General features: G+C 37.6%; 1 protein-coding gene across 2 annotated transcripts in view; it reads left to right on the top strand.

Annotated features, from left to right (window-relative positions):
• cntn5 (contactin 5) overlaps window positions 1-27,963 on the top strand; it is a 161,539-nt gene that overhangs the window by 101,492 nt on the left and 32,084 nt on the right. For both annotated transcript variants that reach the window (XM_017308391.2, XM_008426420.3), the window contains 6 exons: window positions 4,540-4,721; window positions 8,615-8,751; window positions 8,866-8,995; window positions 13,632-13,776; window positions 23,589-23,716; window positions 24,104-24,291. In XM_017308391.2, the coding sequence (XP_017163880.2) occupies window positions 4,540-4,721; window positions 8,615-8,751; window positions 8,866-8,995; window positions 13,632-13,776; window positions 23,589-23,716; window positions 24,104-24,291 (910 nt within the window). The remainder of the gene's footprint in view (window positions 1-4,539; window positions 4,722-8,614; window positions 8,752-8,865; window positions 8,996-13,631; window positions 13,777-23,588; window positions 23,717-24,103; window positions 24,292-27,963) is intronic.

The raw sequence follows: 27,963 nt of genomic DNA, 5'->3' as shown, positions 1-27,963 counted from the left end.
GGGAATCAAGCTCTTAAATTCCTCCAGTTGCTGTCCTCTGCTGGGCGATACAGCACCGCATTATCAGCAGCATCAGAGAGTGGCTATTAATGCAACCCATTTTATACACTTTGTGCTGTGGTTAATGTGCTTAAAAAGTAGTTGTTTGGGCTGATATCAGACAGGTAAAATGTATATTTGTTTCACCACTTTACTCATTTCAGGATGGCTTAAACTTCTCCAAAGGGACCTGGATATTTGGAGTTTAGAAAATGGGCTAAATTGTAGGGTATTATCTAGATTTTAATGGTGCGAAATAATCTAATTCTCAATTATATTTTGGTATTAGACTCCATTTTGAACCTTTTATTATGAAAGAAGTCCAGATGAGGGCAAAGCAATTGTATGAAACGCTAATTAAGATGTAATCTACACAGCCCGCCTATAGGCACAGACCTAAATTGAAAACTCCAACACCTTACATACTCTCCAGTGTGTAACCCTTTCCCAGTGTCATGTATGCTTAGCTTGAACAGTTTGAGAGAGCAGAAGGACCAGAGTTTTGGATTTTCTGCCAACAGCTTTAGTGGATACTGACATGAAGGGTTTCTTGCTTTTAAAATGAGTGGGCCCATTTTCTCTCTGTGCCGCTCCCAGGGGCCGTGAGCTTGTACAGTCCCGGCACTCATTACTCAGCCTCCAAAGAGAAATCCTGCCACGGACTCTCAAAGATTCACCGTTATGTTCCAACCCCTCAAGGTCTCTATAGATTTCCTCTGTTCTCGCGCTTGTTGAGAGTTTAGTCAGAGCAAAAGTCTCCAGGGTTGTCCATTAGGAAGTATAATTTGCATCACTACTCAATCCCCAATTCCTGTATGGTGCTTAAATCTTCATTACACCAGACAGCTTTTGTTTAGTCAGACATACAGAACTCTAGTTTTACAACAGTCCAGTCCAAAGTGAAAGTGAACTGTTGCTTTTACATAAAACTTTGTCTGAATTCTAATTCAAGGCCGTGCCAGCCAAGGGCAATTCGCCGTCCTTGCGAAGAGGGTAAAAAAACGTTTCCATCAAGACTAAATGATTGATGGATTCGGTGAAGGTTTTCCGTGTGGTGTCATGTTTCCATCTTTCAGGGACCTGTCAGATCCACTTGTCATACATAAGATGACTGATACTGCACACATTATAGGGCTTTCTTATTCCACATGTGGAAGTCATCTGTCATGAGAATCTACATGGACATTCTTGACCAAAAAAGAAAAGATTGATGTGGATTGTTTCAACACTAAATCTGCCACATTTGTAGGGTATGTGCCCTTGAATTAAGGATTTTAAAAGGTGTCAGGTTTGGGGTCAAACACTCAACGGTGGACATTGACACTGCTGGAAAATGTATTTACCTCCTTTTCTTTCAGGAAAAAGTTATTCAAATTAAACTTCCTGCGTTTCCCATGTGAACCACATTTTAGTGGTTCAGTTTCAACCATCAGGTCTTATTACCGCTAGTCCTGTAGAATGAAGAAATCGCCTCAATAAATCTTGTCTGACAACATGAAGTAGGCAAACAGATTTCACAAAGCAACATAACCTGCCCCAATCTGAAGAAATTTAAGAATAAAAGACATGGTCACAAACATCCATCAGTTTGGAAAGGGTTACAAGGCATTGGAACTCCAGCAAACCTCTGTAAGAACTATCAAGTAGAGAAAAGTGAATTCTCCCAGGAGTGGCCAGCCTACCAAATTTACTCGCACTTCAACAACTCACCCAGACGGGGACAAAACAAAGCAATGTCTAAAACACTCCATGCCTTACTTGCCTCAGTAATGGTAGGCTTTTAAGATTTAATAATACTGGACACAAATACCCCCACAGGTGAGTTGTAAGGTGAAAACAACGGCTTACCAAAGAGGTCGTCTTACATTGGCAAAAAATAAAAGAAAATTCCGATGTTCCTCAAGACTTAAAATATTCCATCCATTGACAAAACAGTACGACTTTTTGCAAGGTGTGTTTCCCGTTAGATCCGATGTAAAAGTAACAGCATTTCATAAAAAGAACATCAATTGTGGGCGTGGTAGTTTTTTTAGTTTGAGGCTGTCGAACTACCAGCATTTTCCTCTCTGACTAAAAATCCTGAAGGATAATCTTTTGGCAAAAGTTTGTAAGCTTAACTTCACCTGTGCAGTAAAAGCAATGATCCAGAGTCCACCAAAATCAAGTTTGGTGTTTGTTGTTATGTTTGACAACATAGCAACGTTATAGTTTAGAAGTCAAAGTTTCAACATGGCGACGTCCATAAACGATGTTTACAAACATAATTTTAAGCTTTACTTTCCATAAGCAAACACCACTTTTAATTTGCTCAGTTTAGATCTGAGAAGCGACATGTAATATTGATTTTTAGATGCACACTTACATGTGTACATTGTAAAATAAACAGGTTTCCACCACATCAGACTCCTGCTGATGAGAGGAGCGGCCATATTGATAGGCGACGTCAGCCTTACAAGTCATAACGGAGTAGTTGGAGCTGCTCCCAGTTTCCCAGTAGGAAATCCGTCTTCGAAGGGCGGTCCAGTTGGTTTTTCTGTTTCGAGTGCAACTGGAACGCAGCGTTATTCTTCTGTGCCTCAAGTCAAAGACAAAAGTGCTGATTAGGAACTTCCTAGTTTATCCTTTATAAAAATGTTCACAGATATGCAAATAATTTTCTTTGTCAAGTGGGTTTAAAAAGTGAGAAAAATAATTTAGAATTCACTGCTCTTTGGATTTGTTCGCCTGGCCTGCTGCACCCCCTCAGGATGGAGTAACCACACTGGCTCTTGAATACAGTCTAATGTGTGTGCTTTCAATTTCTGGTGTTTAGTGTGTATAAGAGCAGGAAGTGATAAAGAGCACAGCCCTGGGATAAATGCTTCTCCTCACTGTGCGTGCTGGATTTTATTGTCCTGCACAATTTCCCAGATGGGAGCATTTCAGTTGGTGGGTTTGCCGGGTGCGTGAAAAGCTATTTGCATCTGCCACTCTGTCTGAAGTCTCTGTCTGCCCATATAATCTCAGAGTGCTGGAGTATGGAAGATACTTCTGCAGTCCCTCCCTGATGAAACACATTATGCTGCAATCCTGATATTCCTGCTGAGTCCATGTCAGCACGCCTTTCTCATCCATTTTGTCTGCTGGGCTTGTCACATTCACCCATCCAGGAAAGAAATGTTTTAAACTTCCTTCTTCAAGGATTCTGCTTTGCTTGGATCTCTACATCTTCTGTGTTCTGTTTTGCTTTGCGAAGCAAAACAGAACACAGAAGTGTGTGGATTAAGCTAGTTTTTATTCCAGACACTAACTTTGCTTTGCAGCAGCAGCCCAATTAGCGACTCAATCAGCTGCATCTGCATATAACTGCACATATTGTGACTTATTATCATCAAAATATGGTTTAAGTACCAACAGAGATCATCCAGGCATCTGAATTAGCATGGGAAAACGCTCTAAAATCAGCTAATAAAAAATCAGGTTCAAACCCAAACTGTATTCATCAACTAGAAAACTTAATATACAGTCTGCTCACACCCCCCACAATTAAGTCTATTTGCTAAATTTCACAATGACAGAGAGGGCAGAAGTTTATTAATTAATGCCTTTCAAATCAGAAATGTACTCATGGAATGGTTACTGTCTCTTTAAAACAATGACGGAAAAGCCCAGATGATTATGTCTTTGGAAAACTCTTATAGGTTAACTGACACAAACTAACCTGACCCAGTTATACCGGTTCTGTGAGGAGCAAAGGGTCAGAACTCCAATGAAATATTGCAGAGAAACTTATGGAAGGAAACCCAAAACATTTGACCCAAGTCATGCAGTTTAAAAGACAATTAGCCCTTATACTAAGCAGATTATCCTTGATACCGACCAAATGTGAATTCGAAGAACGTTTCAAATAAATCACTACAGAATGTTGTTAAGCTTTTTAGTCTTTAGCAAATAGAAATATTTTTGGTTAATCTAACTGACCTGAAACAAGAGAAGTTTGGTCTGATTTGACTTCATACAGAGAGGGAAAAGAAATGCATGTTTCTTTATTTGGTGTATGAACTTATCTTGGTTTGATTCTGTGTGTAGTCACTTGGTATGAAATTCCAAAACACCAACATTATTAAAGTGTGTTTGATAGATGGTGAAATTCAATGTAATATTTCTGCCTAACGAAACCTGACAGTTTGTACCATACCATACCATACCAACTTTATTTATAAAGCACTTTAAAACAACCACAGCTGATACAAAGTGCTGTACATTAAAACACAGCATAATAAAAAAAATAAATAAATAAAAACTCTTACAGTTTAAAAACAAAAACATACACTCTAAAACTAGATCCCGCAGGAGTTAAAAGCCAAGTAAAATAAATGGGTTTTAAGACGAACTTTAAAAGTTCGTCTTAAAAGTTGCATCATTCCCATGCGAACCTTTTATTGACCACAGCTAAAGCTAATGCTGCTTTTACAATGTATTGAATTACATACTGTAAAAAAAGTTATTTTCTTCCTACAGTCCAGTGCCAACAATCACATGGAGGAAGATAAATGGCATCTTCCCCAAAAAGGCAAGACTCCGGAAGTCCCAGGCCGTACTAGAGATTCCCAATATTCAGCTGGAAGACTCGGGAACTTATGAATGCAAGGCTGAGAACACAAGAGGAGGAACTGCTTTCAAAGGGCATCTGCTGGTCTACAGTAAGTCTGAGTGCACCACTTTTACGCTTTCTTTTTGCACTTTTTTTGCTGGCAAAAATTCAAACTTTTTAATGTGGGTATGTGGTATGCATGCAGTCTTACTGCTTGGTTATTCAGGCATCCATGCTACTATCCCCTCTTGGTCTGTTTAGATCATTTTTGCTTCTGCTCAGCCGTCATGCATTATCCAAGAGCAAGCATACATTATCACAATTGTTGATCCAGGAATAGCATGACTACACTATTGCTCTACTTTCAACTTCCAAGCAATTTTTAAATAATATAATTGTTGTTTGTCTTTTTCAAATTCAAGGCAAGAAACTGTAGAGAAATCCTGAAAGGGTTTTGTTCTGCATATATCCTAGAAAATCTGAGAGACATTTCTCACATGCTTGGTTTGCTGTTTTGTTCAGGCCGAGAAAGAAGTGGGACGTTCCGACAAGAATTTAAGAAACAATTAGTTTTTTTTTCCATCTTCTCAACATAATCTGATGCTTTTTTTTGTGTGTGGCTTGAAACGACTATTGTTTTTGATGTTTTTAAAGAGCATATGGTATGATTTTTACTTCTTTCATTTTTCAGTTGTTTTATCTTGCAGCTCAGTTAAATGTTTGAAATATTTTTGCAGATGTGTCACAAAATGCCTTTTTTAAAAATTAACTAAGACAATGGAAAGATTTATTTATGCTTCATATGTTTAATGTGTACAGTTTTATGGCTCCAAGATTTATTTGCTAATTAAAGGAACACTAAATCCTTTAAATAACAAATAATTTATAGCCAGAGATTTTGTGGTCAATATTTGCATGCTCTGGTATTGAATTATGAAGCTTCAAATGTGAATCCGTTTCTTTGGAAAGTGCTGCTTTTAGCCTCCCGACAATAAGAGGCACAAATAATGGAGCAGAGTTGCTGGCTGTACCTGTGATCATAAACTTATCTAAGCTAGTACATGTCTCCCATTTCTCTTTGTCTGTGCCTTGTGCACAGGACCAAGATAATGGACTACCTCAACCTTGGTAGAACACATTTCCAAGGCCCCACAGTTCTTGGCAACTTCCATTCTGTTGACATCACAAGGAGAATAGGGAGCTAATTTGTAGCAGCCCTGCACTAAATGTAATTTACACAGGTCACCTGGCAGCTTGAACTTTCATTGTGCGGGAGACCTTGCTGACCATAATCATTCAATCAAAGCACACCAAACGTATTCTGCTGAAGGTGGCATATGCATGGAAAAGAAAAGAGTCTGCTGGCCGTGGAAGAAACAACTCAATAGTCGGGGTGTGTGCACACACTGAGGAGGTGAAGAGGAAAGATGCAAAGAATGTTGCTTGATTCTGTGCTCTGTCTGAATCTACACTTTTTGATATTCCTGTGCAACAGAAACTGAAATAAATCAAGCAAAACCTGTGCATGTACATTTCAAAGCTCATTAATAAGGGTTGTAAAATATATGACTTTTAAGAGCTCCACCAACTTAAAGGGTTTGGAGGGAAGAATTATTATTTAAAATCTTTTTTTTTTAGCTTTATTTCATACTATAGTGTTATTCCCTCATTAAAACATGCCTGGAGTGTGGAGGTGGACATTTATCATTTGTCATATATTGCAATAAATTTCTTGTACAGTTAATGTTTCAAACCCTACAAAACTCTGTGTTGAGATTGTTAGTTTTACTTTTTTCTCCACTTCGTTCAACAAGAATCATACTTCTTTACCCGTGAAAGAACAAATTACTGTAATGTCATTGCAAGAAAAGACGGTGTTCTTTTGCAATTATTTGTTGTATAATTTTTCTATTATACAACATATAAGGGTGAGTAAAAGAAAGAGTCTTCTAGATTTAAAAACAGTCTTCATGGTTTTTAGAACACAAGCTCTGGGACTTTAATGCAGGATGTTGTTGAGCAGGAGTGTGAAGCCTTGACAACACAGAATACGTTGGAAAAATGAAGTCCCAAAGAAAGGTAGTAGACTTGTTTGCAGAGCTTATAGTGCTGTTTTCCAGTAGAAGGAAAAAAAATCATTCTCACAAAGAAGAGACAAAGACTATTTGTGTGCATTTGGTTGAGAACTTTGTGTGTTCATTTACTCCAGTTCTAATTGCCTCCTGGCATTTTCTGCATGCAAATTACACAATGATACACACATTCATTAAAGAGTTGTGCAGTTAGACGGTAAAAGAGGCTTTCCTCTTTTTAATGCAGCCTGTGGGCCCAGAAAAGCCTCACTTTTGTTTTTTTGTCTGAGTTGCTTCTTTATTAACATCTAGTTCAGATGTATGGGCTCAGTTTATTATTTGCCTTGCATTGTAATGTTCACTGGTAGAGATGTGCCGATCAGGTTTTTTCCTGCCAATACCGATACCGATCACCCATGAGGGCTGATCACCGATACCGATCACATAATTATTTTTTTTTTAATCATAAACACTACCGGTTACATTATGTGGAAAAAGAAACCATAAATTCACCTTAATTTAGACAAAACTTGTTTTTAAACACTTTTTCCAAGAAGAAAACAAAACAAATACTATCTTTAACAGACTGATAACATATGGAGGCTCTGAAGAGGCTAAATAATGCAAAGAGCCAAAATAAAACCTCTCAACATTGCCAAAAAAATTCAAGTATAAAACTTAGCATTCAAAGGCAAATACAGGTTCCATTACAATAAACAATCCAGAGTTACTGAATGAAAACTTCCTGTTAGCATGGCGGCTAGCTGATTACTGCTAGTTCTGAGTGGCTGTTTCTGACTGAGTGGAGTAATTATGCAGAACAGGGAGGAGATCGATTTTCTTTTTTGCGCAGTGTGAAGGAAAGAGGAGACCAGCTGCACAGACAGGCTGCGAAATGAGATGCTGGTGATCGGTATCGGCAACAAGAGCCAATGATCACCGATCATGCACTTTTTCACGAAAATCGGCCCGATTATGATCGGTGACCGATTGATCGGCACACCTCTATTTACTGGTTTAACATGCATCAGTCCAAATGTTTATTTATTGTACTCTACATACTAATTATATGACTTCTGGAACCAATTTGTTACTATAGAGTTTCTATTGGGAGCATCAGGGTAAAGATTTGTATTTGTAATAGTTGTGATGACCTACTCTTTGTTGATCCAGTTGACATTATCACAATGAAATTCATGAAGATTTATGACTGCAGGGAGGCCCAGATTTACCTGATCTAAACTGATGTTGATGAACTTTCTCTATTCAATCGGACCAAAAATCGTACCAGTGTTGGTTGGCGTTGCAACTGCTATTAAAGGTGGAGTAAAGTGGCATTCCAGCAACATATATCAGGTTCCCAAACTGCATTTTGTTTTTCAAATATTTTAGATTTTCCACAAAAAAATCTGCAAACACATCACATAAATTCTACAGTTAAAGTCCACAGAAGAATCCACAAATCTGTGAATACTGAACCGTAAATAGACGGCAGTCCACCGTATGTTAGCCTGCTGACGTTTCAAGCCGAGAGAGTCATACCCTCAAAAGACCTGCAGTGATAATTGTTGTGATAAATGATTTTTCAAAGTATTGATCTTAGGACCTACTTTGCTTTTCCATTTTTAAAAATATTTGAAAATCTTTTAACATTTTGAGGGCCTATTTTTCCAGGCTGTAAATACGCCGTATACCGATCTGGAGAGTTGTCACTTTGTATGCCTTAATAATGCCAAGAACCTTTTGGAACACAAAATATGTAGTTTGGACTTTTATCTAAATGTTATAAAAGTTTGCAACACATTTCTTTGGATGTTTTTTTCCTTGTTGCCTATTGTAATTACAGAAAAAAACATACTTGTGGCTTTTGCATGTTTTAAAGATTTATTACTCATTTTTATGTCTCTTTATTTTCCCCTCTATCTTCCAGCCCTCCCTCAGTGGGTCAGAATGATTAATGACACTCAGATGGATAGTGGAGAGAAGCTCCAGTGGGAGTGCAAGGCCATCGGGAGGCCAAGGCCCACCTATCGCTGGATTCGTAACGGTTTGCCCTTGACATCCCAGGTACTTTTAATACACATAGCACCCCTCCACGTCGTTAATTGCACACTTCATGCAGAGGTAAAAAATGTCCACATTCAAGTCCTGATTTTCCCTGGTGCTTTTGCCTCGTTTCAGGGTCGAGTTGAAACAGCGAACGGGGAACTGACCATTAACAAAGTGCAACAGACGGACTCAGGAATGTACCAGTGTGTGGCTGAGAATAAATACGGAGCCATCTACTCCAATGCAGAGCTGAAGATTTTAGGTACGTATCACCTGGTTTATTAATGTAGACCAAGCTGCTAATTTCTAGACTAATGTCACTTTCCTTTAGAGCACATTTCTTAATCTAATACCGGCTGAACCATTGATGTCTGATTAAGGTACTGGCTGATAGGCGAAGAAATTGAAATGCAAGAGGAGAACGCTGAACTGTGAGATATGGTGATTGCCAATCAATGGCCCCTGATTTAACCCAGGCACTGGACAGATGAACAAACTAATGACTCTCCTGGTTGTATTCACTGAGGGGTGTGTGCACATCAAGTTGATGAGGGTCTAGAACATTTTGGCACTGCTCTGAGGAGGATGTAAACCAGTAACTTGTAGGTATGGATTTCAGCTAATGGAACCAAACACTGGCAGTGGTTTGTTTGGTGGATTTTAATGACTTCATTAGGCTCTCATCAGTGCTCTGTTTGCTATCACATGAAAATGCCCACTTCCAAGAAAAACAAACTTTCACTTCTTGACTTTCATCACGTCCTTTTTCAGTGGAATCTGTGTTTTTCAAGCTAGACCTCATTAAATACTCCTGAAACCAGATGTTTAAATACACTGAAAGTAAACGCACTTAACCTTTGTTTTCTCTCACTAAACTCTCCGTGTTTAGCTCAGTTCAGATTACTAAAATTGTTTGTTTGCTAAATACCAGAAAATTGAGAAATACTTTGTTAAAATAATTATTTTATTCAAAATCAGAACTTTACAAAACCTAGATGATTCCATGGGTTTGTGGGTTTCTAACATGTCAATTCTCAGTTATTTTTAGGCACATCTCGGATAATCTGAAACACAACTTTCTTCTAAAAACTGAATCTTGACATAAAACTGGCAGATTACAGTCTGCTAAAGAATTCAGATGCAAAGATCTTACTTTGTGGGAATATATCACGTGTGCTTCATGAAATAGACGGCATCACACCAGGCTGTATTAAGTGGGATTTGTTTTTCTTTTAACAGATACTAGCAAAATTACATAAGTGGATCTCAATGTATCAGAATATTATTGAAAATGTTCTTCATTTCAGTAATTCATTTCACTAAGTGAAACACATATCAGTTACATACAGACTGTTTTCAAGCCTTTATTTCTATTATTTATGCTAATACTCCACATAAAACTAATAAAAACATGGCATATATTTTTGTTAGATTAGAATACTTTAATATATTCTGTTAGAATGTATTTATATATTTATCAAAATTTAAAAAAATGCAGAAATGTTAGCTTAGTGAAACATTTCATACATGCTTAGAGATAATTTTTTTAAAAGCTCATTTAAAATACGACAAATGCGTCTCATCAGAGCACATGTTCTATTTTACTGAGACGTATTTGTACAAGAAACAACATTGTTGCCTTATAAGAGTGATAGATGAAGCTCTGTTATTTCCATGGCACGACTTTGCAAACAGCCAACGTTGTCTTTTTTCTTTAAACTAACTTGATACTGCAAAACAGTCAGTGCCTTGTCAGGGATTGCCATAATTGTCTAATCACCTGCAGTTATTGACAATTGGCTACTTACGAATAACTTTGTATAATCATTATTGTTTCCTCTTTCCACCGAACCAGCACTATGTGCACTTGGACATTTTTTAGACATTAAAAGGCAAAGAGAAAGAGCTTCTCTGCCTTAAGGCTGCAGGCTAAAACATAAGAGTCGTGCTGAAATAGCTGTCCACTGTTCTGTGCTGATGCACTATTTTCTCCTTGTCATCTTCGATACTGGGACACATCTGGTGATACCCATTCCCCTTTCATTTTTCCCTCAGGGATGACTTGATTTACTGTCTTTTATGGCTTGCCCTTTTCTGAAGGGGAATCTGTGGCATTTTGAAAATCTTACTGCAAATGGATAAAGTTTTCTGTGTACGTTCTGGGATGTCTGTGTAGAACAACACTGCTTGGTGAGCTTTATATTCAAGATTCAAGGTGTTTGTCTGCAAGATTTAAAAGTTGCGGGGCTTTTAAAAGGCTTTATCCAAGCCGACGACCAGATACTCGTGGCTTCCTCGGAGTCACAGTCACGTTGGATGAGATTTGGAAGCCGTTGATGAATGTTTTCATAACTTTACCCTACGGGCACGTCTTCCCAGTGACCTGCGCTCTGTCTCGATGTCCAGAAGCGAACACTATCAGGACAGATTACATGACTAATAACAGCCTGCAGATGAGCGATCACCAGAGGCTGCACGGGGTCAACGGCTGCCCTCACGTCTGCGATCTTGTCCCAGATCCAGCTCTTCTGGGAGTGTGGTAGCATGGAGGCATGTGAGTGGTGGTGCCACCAGCTTTGATTAAAGCAAATACACACAGCAACTGCTCCGGTTTCTGCTCCTTTTTGTGTCTACAGGGACCTCCGCCACTCAGACAACTACTCAGGCTCAAAGACACAAGTGTTACAGGGAGAAGGGTTGGCCTGTAGCTACAGATGAGATTGAATTGTCATTGTGTATAACGTCACCTATGAGGCATCATTCAAGATTTGAATAACCAGTGTTGACAAAGCCCTAGAGCCTGTGCGTGGCCAGTGCATGGTTCTCTAAACAGCTACATAATTGTTTAGTATTTGTATCTTATGTACTTACTACTCTCTCAGGCAGTCTGGTTAAATTAATGCCAATAACAAAATACATAGAAATAAATAAAAACACAAAGCACCCAACTGTGTCATCTTCAAGTTGGCAATATAACATACTCAAATAATTCGGTTTATCATCACTTTGGTACATTTTACAATCTTTTGTATTGTCTTTTTACAAATATGAACTTTATTATGCTTTATTATACTAATATACTTCATTATTCTGCTAATGAGAGAATCCTGTACCGGTAGAAGTTCACATAAATAATCTACTCTGTCACTAACAGGCTTGAGGCTACAATTGTCCATAACTTCACTTGTATTCAAAGTTACAAGATTGATGCTTGATTATGATCATCAAGTCAAGTTTATTTGTGCAGCATATTTCAGGAACAAGGCATTTCAAAGTGCTTCACATGATAAAAACATAACACAATAACTAATTATGTTGAGAACAGCAAACAAGCAACAAACGTCACATTTTCTCAAATGCTATCATCAGAGTCATCAAGAATAATTATCATCAAACATTGGGGTAAAAACTAGAACTAATCAATGTTCCAGTCATTATTAATCAAAACCAACTCTAGTAAACAAGCGAAGTGGGAATTCAGCCTTTGGTTTAAAGGTGTTTTCGCTGTTTTGCAGTTTTTTGGAGGCTCGTTCCAGATTAGTGGAGAATAAAAACTGAATATTGATTTTTCATGTTTGGTTCTGGGGATTCAAAGTAGATTTGAATCAAGAGACCTGAGTGGTCTCATGTTGTTGATGTATTCTGGTGCCAAGCCATTAAGGGATTCATAAACTGACAAAAGTATTTTAACATTATGTCTAATGGTTGGTGGCTCAGTGGTAGACCAAATACACCATACAGAGTTTACAGTCCCAGGTTTGATTCCTGGTCCTGGGTCATTCACTACATGTTTTCCCCTTCTTTTTCTGCTCTTCTCTCTGTGAATCTACAGGTGAATGAAAGGCACTAGTGCCAATAAAAACCTCCAAAAAAGATTTGGTGGCCCAAAAATGCAAATATTTAAGCAGATGTTTATGGGGAAACTTCTGTGTCATAATCCAGGAGCAAACATTTTCAGTCTGAAAGCAGGATTTCATATCTTTAATTCTCAAAACTTCTAATACTTTTGTTTACATTTTTATTTTGAAAGCAGGAGCAATAGTATTAAAAGTTTTGAGGACAATAGACGTGAAATCCTGCTTTCAGACTGAAAATGTTTGCTCTTGGATTATGACAGAAAAATTCCACTGAGTGCGAGGAGAGGTTCGGAGTACAATCATCGCAAGTTTAGAAAAGAAAGATGTGAAGTCCTGCTTTCAAAATAAAAATGTAGGCAAAAGTATTAAAAGTGTTGAGAACAAAAGACATAAAATCCTGCTTTCAGACTGAAAATGTGTGCTCTTGGATTATGGCAGGAAAATTCCACTGAGTGCGAGGAGAGGTTCGGAGTACAATCATCGCAAGTTTAGAAAAGAAAGATGTGAAGTCCTGCTTTCAAAATAAAAATGTAGGCAAAAGTATTAAAAGTGTTGAGAACAAAAGACATAAAATCCTGCTTTCAGACTGAAAATGTGTGCTCTTGGATTATGGCAGGAAAATTCCCCCATAGATGTTCACCTCTCATCCTGCTGATTGTTCAGGGTGGCATGATAAATATGGAACCTTATGTAGCTCACTGACCAGTGGCTAATTAAAATGAGCCTATGTGTCATGTCATATTTATACCCCAGGAAAACATGAAGTCATACATTAGTAATTAGAAATTCCTTGCAACTTTGTTCGACCTAAAAAAGAAAAGTATGCAGCCCAGTAACTGTGGCACTGGGGATTTTGTCAAAGAAAAAAAAAAAAACAAAACAAAAAAAAAAGCTTTTGTTTTTTAATACAATATATATCTGCATTTATTCAATGATCATGTTGATTTATGAAGTAAGCCATGCCATTATAGACATAGTTTTTAAATCCACAGTTAAAAAACAAAACAAAACAAAAAACCGTTGATTTTCTGTCCCACCCAGCGTCTCCGCCCGTCTTCGTCCCCAATCCGATACGGGTCATAGCCACGCTCGGAAAAGACGTGTCCCTGGAATGCAAGCCGAAAGCATCGCCCAAACCCCGCATAACATGGAAAAGAGAAGATAGGAGGATACAACCAAACAAAAGGTAAAACACTCTAGTGATTTATTTAAATAACACAACCCCCCCTCTCATGCTGAAGCGGTACAAGACCTGAAATAGGTGAGTTGTTTGCTTTCAGTAAAGCCTGGCTCTAGTTTGAGCGTGCAATAACTGTGAGCTGCCTGATGTGTGTCGTGGTTTAAGTTTCTATAATATAAAATGAATGTTACCAAAATTGGACAGGTTATTCAAAAAACCTGTTGGCCGAATCTTTATTAAATATATTATATGTCGTCATATATTGTTCAATTCATGGAAAATTTAAATATACTAGTTGTAATCCCCTTATTGCACTAAAAATAATAATAATAGGCTAGATGGTTTAAAGAAGAATTTATTTCAATTTCAAGTGTTTTTTTTTTAAATAGCAATAATTTTTAATGTCCTTTATGCTGGAATATTTAAAGATTTTATTGCCCTTTACAATTAAATTGGCTCATAATTTTTTTTCTCTCATAGTATTGAATCAAAAATCCAACTGTTATCAGCCTGTGAGGGTTGGTAGACATGTCTTGTTCCAACACGTCCCATTTTTAGTAAAGTTTCTGAAATTAAGTGTCACTGTTGGAATACAACTCTAGAGGTACCAGCAGAGCTTTGGAGGCTCATACTTAACCCCCTCTGCTCCTCCAGAATGCTGACAATTTAGTCCCTACAATTTCATTTGGAATTCGCATGCAGTTTGCCGCTTCATCTTTTATGAGAAGCATCTCCTGCCTGCACCTGGTGGGGGCCGAATACGCGCAAGAACCCATCAATCAAAGTGAACGACGCAGCTGAAATTATCACTTACCGCTGAGAATCCAAAGTTCTGAGTGAGGAAGGGGATGTTTGTTTATCAGCTAAGATTTAGTAGTCTGTTCAACAGCCTCACGGCAAGGGCAGCGGGTTGATAATCAGATCCTCAGTGTGTGTGGCTCCTTCAAACAGACAGCTACAAATCTTTACAACTCCAACAGGTGGACTGAAGAGGGTTTGGGTTTGATGCTGTTATGTCACTGGAGGGTGAAATTCGCCTTTGTTTTGAACTACACTGGTATGGTTTTGAATTACATCATATTTGTTTATGACCTTGTTTAAAACAATGTTCTGAAAAAGACTACAGTTAAGAATGTTGTTTAAAGTGTTGGAGTTTGTCAAATTACAACAGGATTGTCGGTTTTATTGAAGTGTTGATTATGTGGTGATTAATCTCAAAGTCACATCATTTTGAAATGGAAGGAAAAACTTTAAAAAAAAATGCTATATGATTTTTTTTTTAAATTAATTTCCCCTGGTTTCTAGAACTATCTCTGGCTGCTGGTCCAGCTGCAGATCTTTTGGGGTGTGTTTCCATCAGTTTTGCACATTTGGACTCAGAATTTTTGCCAGTTTTGCTTTGCAAATTAGCTCAAATTCTTACTGCAAATTTCCAATTAGAATTAGGTGTGACTGGGTTATTAATGAATAGGAATACGCTTTATTTACTCTTAGTCTCATTATCCTGCTGGGCCTCTGCCCCAGCTGTAAGTCTTTTGAAGCATCTCATTTGTTTCTATGCCCTTTATTTAATTACATCCATCTCCCCATCACTTCTGACCACCTACCATGTTGCTGTTGAAAAATGTATCAGGTTTTCAGCCTTGGTGCTTGGTTCCCACATACAGTGGTTTGCCAAAAAGTTCACTTTTAATTTTATCCAACCTTCCTGTTTGATGTACCCCATACAAGGTTTGCAGCAAACTACAAATGCAACTTAATTTGGGTTTCTTTAAGCAGTTACCTTCTTCCTGCCTCTCATACAAGCCAGATTTGTGGGTTAGATTGTAGTTGATAATGGATTACATGGAGCTCTGAGTTGTTCAGAGCTGGAAATAGTGCTTCATAGTCCAACCTTTTGTTAAATTTCCCCACAATGTGGTCTAGGGCTTAATGTCTGTAGCTGTTTGTTCACTAATGTACTCAATAGAAGAAGTTAGTGTCACTCTTTTGCTGTACTTGAGAACTGCAAAACTCTTTTGAAGTTGTGAAACAGGTGAAGTTGTGTTAAGATGAAATTGCTCAAATGTGGAATCTACTTACTAATTAGGTGACTGAGGTGAGGGGTATGAATACATTTTCAAGGTTGTTATCTGTCATCTTAGAGCAATTTACTTTCACCAATGGGGAGCACACTTTCGCTAGAGTGCTAGCAGCAGAGCTAATTTTTCACTTGTTGTTTTTGCCAGCTTTGTCAATGTTTAAGACACTTAGCTCCTAGAAATTTAGTTTTTTCCTGATAAACTATAAAGCGCTAATTTACTGGGGTGTTTTGTAAATTTTCAGTTCAATAAACTTCAATATCTTTATTGAAGTTTTGGTGATCAACTGTTAATTCTTCAGTTAGGCATTTTAAACATGCTCTTATTCTGAAGGGTGCGAACACTGTTCATGCAGTACTTCCAATTCTTGTCACATTATCAATCTTTCCCCCCAACAACTGTATTTCGAACAAGAAACATGCAGGGACAAAATAAAAAATGGACACAACAGAAAAATATATGAACATAAACAATATCTGTCAAAATGAAATTGATATTGGGGTTTGTGGTCTTTCAATTTGAATTGAAGTTAGCACTTTAGCATTAGCTTCTGCCACATAACATGTTGGTGAAGCGCTTTAGGATTGGCAGAACTAATGCTTATGATTAGAGCCCCAGAGTTGACGCAACTAACATTTTATTTAACGGTGCCCACCACCTGCTTTCACTATGGAATCTGACATTACAGATGTGTATGATTCATCCTCCTATAATCTCTCTTTCAGTAAAGCTAGGATGCAAGAGAAAGGGGCTTTGTTATCCGAGACTGAAACCTCGTTTCAGTTTGACGCCCTTAATGGCCTGTCTTTTGCAACTTAAATGTCCCAAAGTGAGTTAATGAAGTGGATGACACCGTGTTTAGGAGAGTCACTGTTTAAATCGCGATCAACCTTGTGAAGGGCTGATAGCAATCTCAAACAGCTAAAACAAAGTGGGAGAAGCCGTGCATTGTAAGGTCCGGGTCAGGGTGACTCCTGCAAGGATTTTCTGACACCATCTATAGTAAAGAGTGTTTGGATGGAGAGACGCTGTGTTCTTGAAGGAGGAGGGGAGGAATCGAAGCCGCCTCACGTTTATCTGGCATTGACAGCTGTGCTGACTTAATGAAGGTTTGTAATTAACATGGATTTCCGGTAATGTTCAGGGCTTTTGTCTCTTAAACAGAAGGTATTAATCCCATTAGCTTGAGAACACGTGGCAGATTCATTTGAAATACACGGACTTACTGTCAGACTGTAAGTGAGTAATTTGTGAATTTCTATTCTCTTTGCCAAACTTTTTAAAGAATCTGCTCGAATTTAATGATTTAGCATTTAAGCAATGATCACTCTGTTTCCATTCTACTTCTGACACCCTTCAAGTCAACAGATTTGTTACCAAATGATAAAGGTTTTCTGTGATATTTTGCTGTTTCCTGTAGGTTCTTTTTAAGGTTGGCTTCATTTGCATATTCTGTATACCCAGTAGTCTCTATCTTGTCCTTTCTGCCTCAGTGTCCTTGTCGGATGTGAATATCCTCCCTAATTTGAAAAATGTCTCCTGGCTGTGGATGGTTGCCTAACTGTCTATGTGCAGGTAGATTTCGTTTCACCCCCATGAGTCTTTCGTTGCCATTTCCAATCACCTTGCTGCTGTTAAAAGTGCTCTGTGTTGCAAGGATAAATGCCCAACAGTAGAGAAATTATCAAGAAAAACTTTCAATACCTTTTGCTTGATGTTGAATAAAACAGTTTTTTTAACTCGCCAAACTCCATTCTAGTGCATCGGGTATCTTAACACTGAAGTCTGTTTATTTTATTTCAAATTTAATCAGATTGTCTACAGGCCTAAATAAATGTATTTTAAACATGTAAAGAGTATTAAAATTAAAGGGCCAAACTCCCACATGCTGTCTTTGACCACAAGGACCAGATTTGAGCGACTGTGAAATTGGATAGTTTAGCTTTAGATTTATTGCTTGGCCTGTCCTATTGCCAAGCAATCATGACCACCCTAAACATACACTGGTAAAAATTAAACATTAATGAATTATTATTATTATTTTCTTAGCAAAATATATTTTAAAATGCCCATGCAAATAACAAAAGCCCCAAAACACAGCCATTTTTACATTTTAAATTTTGTATGTACAGATTTTAATGTGTGTAAAATTGAACTTCTCTCCTACTTCATTCGGCATTGGTACAAAACAAATATCTCCCGCTTAGCCCACAATATTGGGATAGGGTGGGCTACACCACACCCATTCTTCAGATTAGAGAATAAGAAGGACACATTTGAAATCGTCTTTGAATTTGGACAGCCTTCATTTCACCACTGTGACTTTATTCTTTAAATGCAGCCTTCAAAGACTGAAGTCCCTGAATTTGAACAGACCCTTTGAAACATCCTTAAGATTGGCTTGTAGCATACGAAGAGAGGAACCTTTAACTATTCACCGGAGCACAAGATTCTAGTTAAAGTCCTTCTAGACTTCAGCAACTCTACCTGTTTGAACTCATCAGGATTAAGGAAAGACGCCTTTTTTTGTTTAATTCTTAAACTTTGTTCATCTTGTAGATATTCTCTAAATGTTGATATGGAGACTTAACGACCCACACAATGCTACAATTTGCTGCTTTAGAGATTTTTAATTTTTTTTACTACCTTACCATCCAGATCACTAGATAAAAAGACAAAAATTAGATCTTCATTCAGGGTCGTGGCCAGTGGTGACTGCTGTAATCTCATATTTATATCCTAAAGAAATAAATAAAAGACTATATTTTGAAGCTCCTAGACACTAATCATATAAAGTGTAAAATAATGATAATAAGAAAACTGGTATATTTATTTTAATGCGTTCTTGGAGGTTTTTGTGCTACAGGATGTTGTTCAGAATAATTATTTCTCAGCGAGGGATTTGTTTTTCTGTTGATTAAATAAGTTTAAAGTTTGAGGTTGGCTTTATTAAAATATTTCAATGTGAGCAATATGTTCCCTCTAAAAAAACAAAAACACCAAAAATATACCAGGGGCTTCATTGATTTTTTTTCTTAAAATCAAATCCGAAATAATGTTATGTAATTCAAACAAATAGCTTTATTTGATTCTTTGGGGGAAAAAAACAGCATAACAAGATACTGACGTGATTTCTGCCCTTCAGCCAAATCCACGCATAGCTGCAAGCAGCCTCGTTGGATATAGTTAAGTCCTATACGATCTTATGTCAAGCATTTAATTCCCCAGCTGTTACAAGTCAAACCAAAATGTTTGCACCGACTTGTTTGTGTCCTTCAGCTGAATGAGGGCCTACTTATGAATGCAGGAGTGATGTTTGCAGGTTTGTTTTCCTCCATGTTACACTTGGGCTTTCTTTGAGAACCGCCTGGTGATATGCACATCAGAGTTTGACAGTTTTTTATTTTTATTTTTTTCCCTCAATTCACTGAATGCAGTAACATTTAGGTTGCGTCACGTGGAGCCCCGATCCTACACTAGATGAAAGCACTACTTATTTAGATTTATGGAAATAGTGATGCAGGGGAACAAAGAACCCTAGATGTACTTTATTTCCCATTGTGTAGCATTCTCTGCAAACATTGTACTAGAAATTTTCCTTTGATGAGTTTCAAATTATACTGTAATTATTCAAATGGAAGTCTATTGTGATCCTTGAAAGCCACAAGATCTGATACAAAGCTGCTTTGTACTTTGTACACACAAAAAAACATAGAAATTAATGTTTGTGTGGCATCAAAACCTTGGTGAGACATTTCTTTACCCACTGAATCCATCCTCATTACATTAGTGTTTCCTTTAATGCACCGTGTTTATCCCTGCTGGATATGGAGCTTTTAGTGGTCACAAGTGTATAAATTGTTGGAGTCACTTTTGCTATGCTGACATTGCCTATTGTTTTTTGTATTTTTCTGTACATGGTTGAAAGTTTAATCTTCATGCACAGGCTATGGCTGCTTCAATTAGTCCAAAAATATTTAGTTAAATTGGTCAAAAAAAAGGGCTGACTACACTGCAATTGGATAAATTTCAAGCTTTCAGCATGTTGAGGTGAGTGAGTTTTCTTCAGGGCACAGAACGTCTCCTTAGCATAGCATAGCATGAAGAAATGTTATAATTGTGCTGACATTTATGGCATCTCTAACCTGCTGTGCTGATGTCAGAGAATTTATCACTGAGCATTTTTTTATTTGAAAATATCTATAGACAATGTCTAAATTGTCCATAAAATTAATGGACTGCATTGGCTCAGGTGATAGAGCAGACCCAGAGGTTCCCATTTTAAGTCCTGCTCCCTCCCTTTCCAGGGGTTTGAATCAGGAAGTTGTAAAGTATCTGCCAAGTACGTGAGCACGCAGCTGTGGGACACATGAGGCTGCTGTGCTGTGGCAACCTTGGTGGGTGGTCTCCAAAAGGACAAGATTTGTGACAAAAAAGTAAAATTTTTAACCACTGAATTTGTTGGGATTTGTTTAAACAAATTGGCACTGTTTTTGTATTTTGTACACAAAAAACCCTGATGAATTAACCTGCTTTGCCTGCCAGCGGTGGGAAAAGGGCCAGTGTCATTTCATAAACAAAAAGTGATGTGTAACTTGGACACAACCTCAGATCCTTTTTTTGTCACCAACTCAACAACTAATTTGCAAATAATTAGTGCTGGAAGTCCTAAGCTGGAAGGTTTATATTTCATGTTTCTGGTTCGCATGTAAATCTGACGACCAAAAGCAACAGTGACGGACAACAGAGCTGTTTCTTTTGGCTCACTGGGCATTCATTTTTTCTTCAAAAATATGATCTGATCGGACGCTGAAAAAGTCTAGTGTTTTGTGTAAGTCATGCAAAAAGGAGTTGGCCCATTACTGAAGCAGTTCAAGCCTAAAATGCCATCTCAGTGGTGTAGCAAGCAGCACAGACGCCCCCAGCGATAATATCAGAATCCGCAGTTCACATTTCTAAATAAAAAGTTTCTTTCAAAGAAGTAACATGAATGATCTCAGTTTCCTGAAAAACTTAAAAGCTGAATGTCATAACAGCACCTTTGTACCAATCTGATGGTTGAATATCGTAAGTGATAGATTTGTTGTTGAGCTCATTATGTTTTTGGTTTTCATTAAAATTGCTATTAATTACTATTAATTAATTCCAGAGTTTGCATCACTACAAATCTTGTATAATTGCAGCTCATTCTATTTATGCCAGTCATAGTTTTGTTGTTTTTGCTAGAAATTAACTATGATAAACTTATGGATTTTATTTTTACAAGTACAAATAAAACCTTATTCCTCAGCAGCAACTCAGTTTGAGGCTGGTGCCGATGTATCGACCAAACAGTTGTGGTTTTTTCTTTTTGAAAAAAAAAAAAAAAAACAAAACAAAACAAAACTGATCAGCTGTTGTAATATGAGCCGCTTCAACTCGAATGTTTACCAACACCATAGATTGTTTCCATCATCCAATTCAATCCAAGTTTGTAAATGTGACATCATATTTACTTATCTTTATCACATTTTCTACAGGTGAAGACATACAAGAAGGGCCATGCACAGAAAGTGATGCGCACTTGTAACCCAATTCAAAAGTATAAATGCATTCCTCCTGCTGAAAATAGAAAAATTTCCCTTTGTTCCAAGTGAAGTCATGTGCAGCAAACAGAAAAAAAAAATTGCACAGCATGACATCTTTGAAATGAAAGAGAAGAAAAATGCTAGAATGACAACAAACCTGTTTTAGTTTAGGGGGAAAGAAATGTCCCTGCACAGCATGTAACAGCTCTTATCTGCTTGTTGGACTTCCTGTTGCTCTTGTTCCCTTGACCAGAGATTATCATCAACATCAGAACGATGCTTGACTTTAGAACACCTCATGGAAAACCAAGGTTTTTAGCTGCAGCAAAACGCCTAAAATAATTCCCTGCAATCTTCTGAAAAGCAGAGTCCTGGATGCATGACACAGATGTTTGTTTTTGAAGCTGATGGCCACATGTTTTCACCTCCAAACAGAATACACCATGTTGGTGAAGGGCACTCTGCTGATATCATTTCGTGCACAAAATCATTTTTTAACAGTATTGGCTTGTTGGAATCTGTCACCATCCCCCAAAACAATGGTTTGGCAAATTGGGTGTCTGTAAAGTGTATTTAGGGGAGCTGGGAGACGTTGGGTGTTATAGAATCCAATTTGTGCAATATTTGTGCCCATACAGTAATCTAAAATGACACCTCAGACTGTAATATCGTCACCCTCTCCTGTCTTGTGTACCAGCGGTGGCTCTTTTTAGCATGTCATCTCCCTCATTTGTTCCAGTTAAACCCAATTCAAAAGTCACCTGAGAGGGATTTGCCAAATCAGTAGGCGTCATTAACACTCCAGTTTGAAGATATTTATGGACCCGGCATAAATGTCGGAAACAATTTGATATCAAGCGGATCCTTTTTCATGTGAACGGCGATGAGCTGAGAGGATTTGTAAAGAGGAAGACGCTTTCACTGGGAATCAGCAAATCAATTTTGATCAGGAAGGCATATGGAAGTGATGATTATGCAAATTCTGAGTTTTTGCAGTTAGCAATCTCCAAACATGTTCCCAACATTTCTTTATTTAGCCTCAGTGAATGGAAAACTCTCATCTGCTCAGAGCAACATCACGAGACATAAACCTACTGAATAATTCTCAGATGATAAAACAATAAATCTTATACCTGAGTTTAACTGAAAAGGTTTTACAGAAGTGATATTGAATGAAGTGGTATATTTCAAATGTTTGTTTCTGTCCATTTTGAAGAAAAGTAGGGAAAGCTTACTTTTAAAAAGACCAAATAAATTATTTAAATGTCAGCCTCGTGCACATATTTACTACAGTGTTTGTTGAATAATTGCTGGGGGAATATTTTGCATGAATTATTACATCAGTGAGTCATAGAGGCAATTAGCATGCGTCACTGCTGAGGTGAAACTCCACTAATTTCATGAATGGGCTTTGCTTCATGATCCCATCAAAGCTGCAGTCTTTTGTGTTGCTTGTGCGTTTCTTTCACACTTTTTCCCTCCACTCAATTTTCCAGTAATATTCTTGGATATAGCATTTAATTAACAGAAAACCTCTTCAGCAACGGTATTATGTGTGTAGACAATATTATTGGATGGTATTAACTGTAAAGCTAGTATTCTTTGTCCTGACTGTACTGTCCGTTTCTGGTGTTATAAAATGTAATGGTTGGATTATATAAGAAACAAAATTCTGTATTTTTTTGAGCTGTAAGCAGTACTCTTTAAAACTGAGGTGAATACGGTGGCTCAGTTGGTAAAGCGACCTCGACCCGGTTACCCAGGGATCGCGTTCTGCTCTCCGACCTTTTGTTGCACATCTTCTCCTTCTCTCTCCACCCAAAGTACTATTAAGTAAAGCCCACCGGTAAATAAATATAACTTCATATGTTTTTCTTCTTGAATTGAACTGCTGAAACAAGTTAACCTTTCAATGTCACTGAAGTTTACTGGGATTCTCTTGTATTTTGCTCTTCTCCTTTTTAAATGATTCATTTTGAAGTTATTTTTCTAATGCTTATTTTTATTTTAAATACCCCAGCTGGATTATTCTGCCAAAAATACCCCAGCAGGGTGAACATTTCTATACTTTTAACTCTGTACAACTAACAAATGACTTCATGTCCTAAGTTCAGCTGGTGTATGAATTTGACTCTCATGCCAGTATTGATTTCAGCCTCCTTTTTGATAGGATTATGGTGTTGCGGAACAACACTTTGAAAATTGCTAACTCCAGCCGAGCGGATGAAGGGAACTATGTGTGCCGGGCAGAGAATCAGCTGGGCTCTGCAGAGATGACTGCCATACTGTGGGTAAAAGGTAAGTGATGCCCCAGAGGCCTTTATTTTCTGCCAAATTAGCACAAGTCAGCCCTCAGTAAACAGTCTCCAATGTCATTTTGCCCCCCCACCCCCACCCCCCACCCCCACCGTTGCATGGGTGCCAGAAAATTTATTGTGCTTGATCAGCCATGAAGAAGGGCTTTAACATTCAAGAATCATATTACAGTAGCAGGTTTTAATAGCGTAACCGTCTCTCTTATATATGCACTAGTCTAGATGAGTCAAGCAGGGTATTTTATCCCTCCAGACGTTACTTTTAGGGGGACTGGACATTTTTTTTGGCACTGAGGTGGAAACACAAAAAATGCAGCGGTTTGACTTTGGGTTAGCCTGCGGTGACAGTGCAGCAGTTTTGTGCTTCCAGAGGCCATGCGTGTGGTGCTGAGCCCGAGCAGAGTGGAGGTGACCGTAGGGGAGAGCGTCGTACTGAGCTGCAAAGCAACACACGACACGTCGTTGGATGTGGCTTTTCAGTGGTTCTTCAACCAGAAACCGATCGACTTTCAGCAAGATGGCAGCCACTTTGAGTACATCCAGACAGTAAGAGCAAAAGTAAGGGGAGAAGCTAAGTCTAAGCTTAACTTTATTGTATTGGATAACCTTTTGTTTTCCTGCTATCTTATTTTCTCATTTATCCTGTCTACGTTTTAGGTTTGCTACATTGTTTTTTTGGGTTTTTTTTTACACTATTTTATAAAATTATTAATTTTGTTTTTTTTTATTCAAAGCGTTTTTCACCCTTTAATGTAATTTCTGTGGTAAATAGTCTGCAATATAATTCAAAGGCAGTCTTAAAATGTATCATTATTTCAACAAGTTAATATACAAAGTGAGACCTATGAGTCATGTTGTTTTTACGAGCTTATTTCTGTTATTTTTTAAGACTATGACCGTAAGCTAATAAAACGCTAATAAAACCAACATTTGCTGTTTATCCCAAAAAATGTAATACTACATACATCCTTTAAAAATGTATTTTTTACTACAGAAATTATATTCAATAGCCTACACAATCATGAAGAAGACTATTCACTGTTGCAGGGAGAAATGAACAAAAATGCATCTTCACATAGTGTAATTTAACAAAATAGTAGAAAATTGAGTGGAAAGAAAAAGTGTAGTAGAAAATTGCACAACTAACAATAATTTTTTGCCTTCCATAATATAACAAATCTAAAAAAAAAAGTTATAAAAAATACAGTTTGCTGCTTTTATCCTTAAATTTGACTCCTGGTTTATTTATTTATTTATTTTTTAGGTGAATTTAACATTTAATTTAACAGAGTCAAGGCAAGGCAAGTTTATTGGTTTAGCTTATTTAGGAAACCTAGGATGAAGGAAAAAATAACGTTCTCTTAAAATAAGTATAGCTCAGTATACCTTATCTTTTACCTAAAACGTATTTTTAAAAAACAGCTTATGCTTTTATGTTGCACGTCCTTAAATAACCTTTTTTTTTTTTGCTCCGTGTGGGAAAATAACAAATATCAGAACAAATGAAAATCAGAGGAAACATAAGAGGTACAGCTGTAATCAAAAAGCATATATACTGCTAATCAGTACTGCTTCAGCAATCTAGGTATCAAAACACATCAGTGAATGCTTCACTTTGGCATGTGGGTTATTAGAAATCAAGGTTTCTGCAAAGTTCTGACACTGCTAAATGCCAGTATGTATAAAAAACAACGTAAAGAAAATGACTCATAGTTTTAGGCTAGTTACAGAACAAAAATGTTAATGCAAATTAATCAAAACTTTTATTGAGAATAAGAGTATCCTTTCCAGACACCGATGCAGGTTGAAGGAGTGAGACAAGGTGGTGAAAGAATTGCTGAGGTGACGTCATTCACACCAACATAGCAGCTGCTGGAATAATCAGAATACTCATTAAAAAGAGTCACAGTTGCTGCTACGGTGGTTAAAAAGGGCTGTTTTAATGATACTCGACATACGGCCAGAATAAGGCTGGAGTCTTAAAAAAGCATCTGAAGAAAGCTGCTACTTGTAAAAATGCAGTGGGCCATCTTCACTTAGTTGTGTGATATTTTATCTTTCCAAATGTGGATCTGTTATTCCGCAGATAAAAAAGGAGAGTGTTTCCTCAACTTAGAATGTAAACATATTGGGTGTTAAACATTCTTAAATCTCGGTAGTGAAGCACACATTGACATACATTTGTGTACATATTCCAGTAGTTCATATAGTAATATACAAACCTTGATTATTGTCTTTAGAGTATGCATTTCATGGCTACAGTGTAATGCAAAAGTATTTGTACCTCTTGAGTTTTTACACATTCTGTCCCCGTTACAGCCTCAAACTTAAAATATCTCATTGGGATTTTATCCGATAGCCCAACATCCATTCTCCTTAATAATGAAGCGGAAGGAATAGGATACACAGTTTAAAAAAAAATCATAAATAAAATCTGAAAAGCATGGCCTTAGGTTATATTCTATCTTTTTTGCAATTCTTAGACATCTCAGAAGGTAATTTCAACTCATTATTCTTTGCAGAATGCCCCAAAGTGTGTCAGATCAGCTAAAGCAACCATCTGTAACTTTTTGTGTCAGACTAGCGATATTTAACTAGATTAAAGGCTGGAATTTGACTTGGTCATTCTAACACATTAATAGGGCTTGATTTAATCCATTGCAACGTATATTAGAAAGGGTAGCGCTGAAGTATTGTTGTTTTATTAAGCTTCTTACGTGACCGCACAACGTGAAACTGTCACTACTTTTATTCATGGAGGCAATGGTGTGTTCAGGGTGAAACGCAGATTCGGTGGTTCATCACACATAATGTTTTGTCATTTGGCCAAACGTTCAAATTTAGTCGTAGACCGCAGCATCTCCCTCCACATGTATGCCATGTGACCTGACCTGTGGCAAACTGCCTAAAAGAACTTCCTGAGATTTTTCTTCAACAAAAGCTTCCTTCTAACCAGTGGTGGGAAGTACTTGTACTTCGTTACTGTACTTAAGTACAATTTTCGTGTATCTGTACTTTACTTAAGTAGATTTAATAATGGGTACTTTCTACTTTTACTCCACTACATTTTACAGTAAGTATCTGTACTTTCTACTTCACTACATTTCTACAAAGTGTCGTGTTACTCGTTACATCCAAGTCGCGTTGAGCTTTTTTTCCGTTAAAATGTAAAGTTCAGGGATTTAAGGTGGCGCCGTAAAATCCAAGCAATAACGTGACTTAGTGTCTGTTGTCACCCATCGGCTCCACCTTTACTCGCACGCGGAGCTCTAACACATGCGCAGTGGTTTCCTCTGAGCGTCAGTAATATAATAGCGCTGCATAAGTCATAAGATATGGCGACATGTAAAATCAGCAGCGCTTCGCTTTCACAGACAGTGGGGACTTCGTCCAATTTTTAACGTCACTTGGAAGGAAAGCTTAAAGAAAGGTAAGCTCCGTGGACGTGATGCTAGCAAAGCTAGCTGTATTGACTGAAACACATGTTGCATCTGCGATGAAAAAAAGTTGTCACTCATGCGCTAAATTATTGTGTGGAGGTGTTGGCTGAGGTGTTGCATATATGGGACAACGCTGTGACCAAAGTGCAATATAGAAATATGACATTCAGGAACGATCCGATTCTTCTGGACGGATCTTGACCAAGTCCTATAGTGCTGAAGCCTCACTGAGAGCCGTTCTTTGTTCTTGTAATGCTCTGTGTACACTGCAGTAGCTATTTTATTTCATTAAAATATCTTTATATTTAATTGGCGAATAAATAAAACAAGAACTTAAGAACACAGAGCATGCTCATTGCTCTTTGTTTTCGTCACCTGTCATGGTGGCAGACGTTGCAGCAGGAGGGAGTGCTCCTCCTGCTTGGTTACTTGTTGCTTATTGGGCCTTGGACAGTGCTCATAGTTGAGCGTTGTTAATTGCTATGTTTAATGGTGCAATTTCTGACATTGTCAATATGGGCAACCACCCAGGGTGTTATTTTTTTAGGGATGGCAGGAGACCTCTGTGTATTGTGGCACAGAGATGAAAGCAAAACAGAATGAAGAAGAGTTTTAATTGTCACTGGTTAAATTTATTTCAGCTCTAAGTATTTAATATCTAGGTGTTTTTATGGGAAAGTGAATCTTTCAGATCAATTTGAGAAGCAATTTTGATAGGTGCACTTAATTTTATTGTCATGTAGCACGGGGTGCTGGTTTTGATTTGGTCTTGGGTTCGGTGGTCTAGACT

Source organism: Poecilia reticulata, chromosome 13, assembly GCF_904066995.2.
Source record: "Poecilia reticulata chromosome 13, P_reticulata-male-v2, whole genome shotgun sequence".
Taxonomy (NCBI): domain Eukaryota; kingdom Metazoa; phylum Chordata; class Actinopteri; order Cyprinodontiformes; family Poeciliidae; genus Poecilia; species Poecilia reticulata.
The sequence above is the reverse complement of the archived record's forward strand: the minus strand, read 5'-3'. Positions and strand labels throughout refer to the sequence as shown.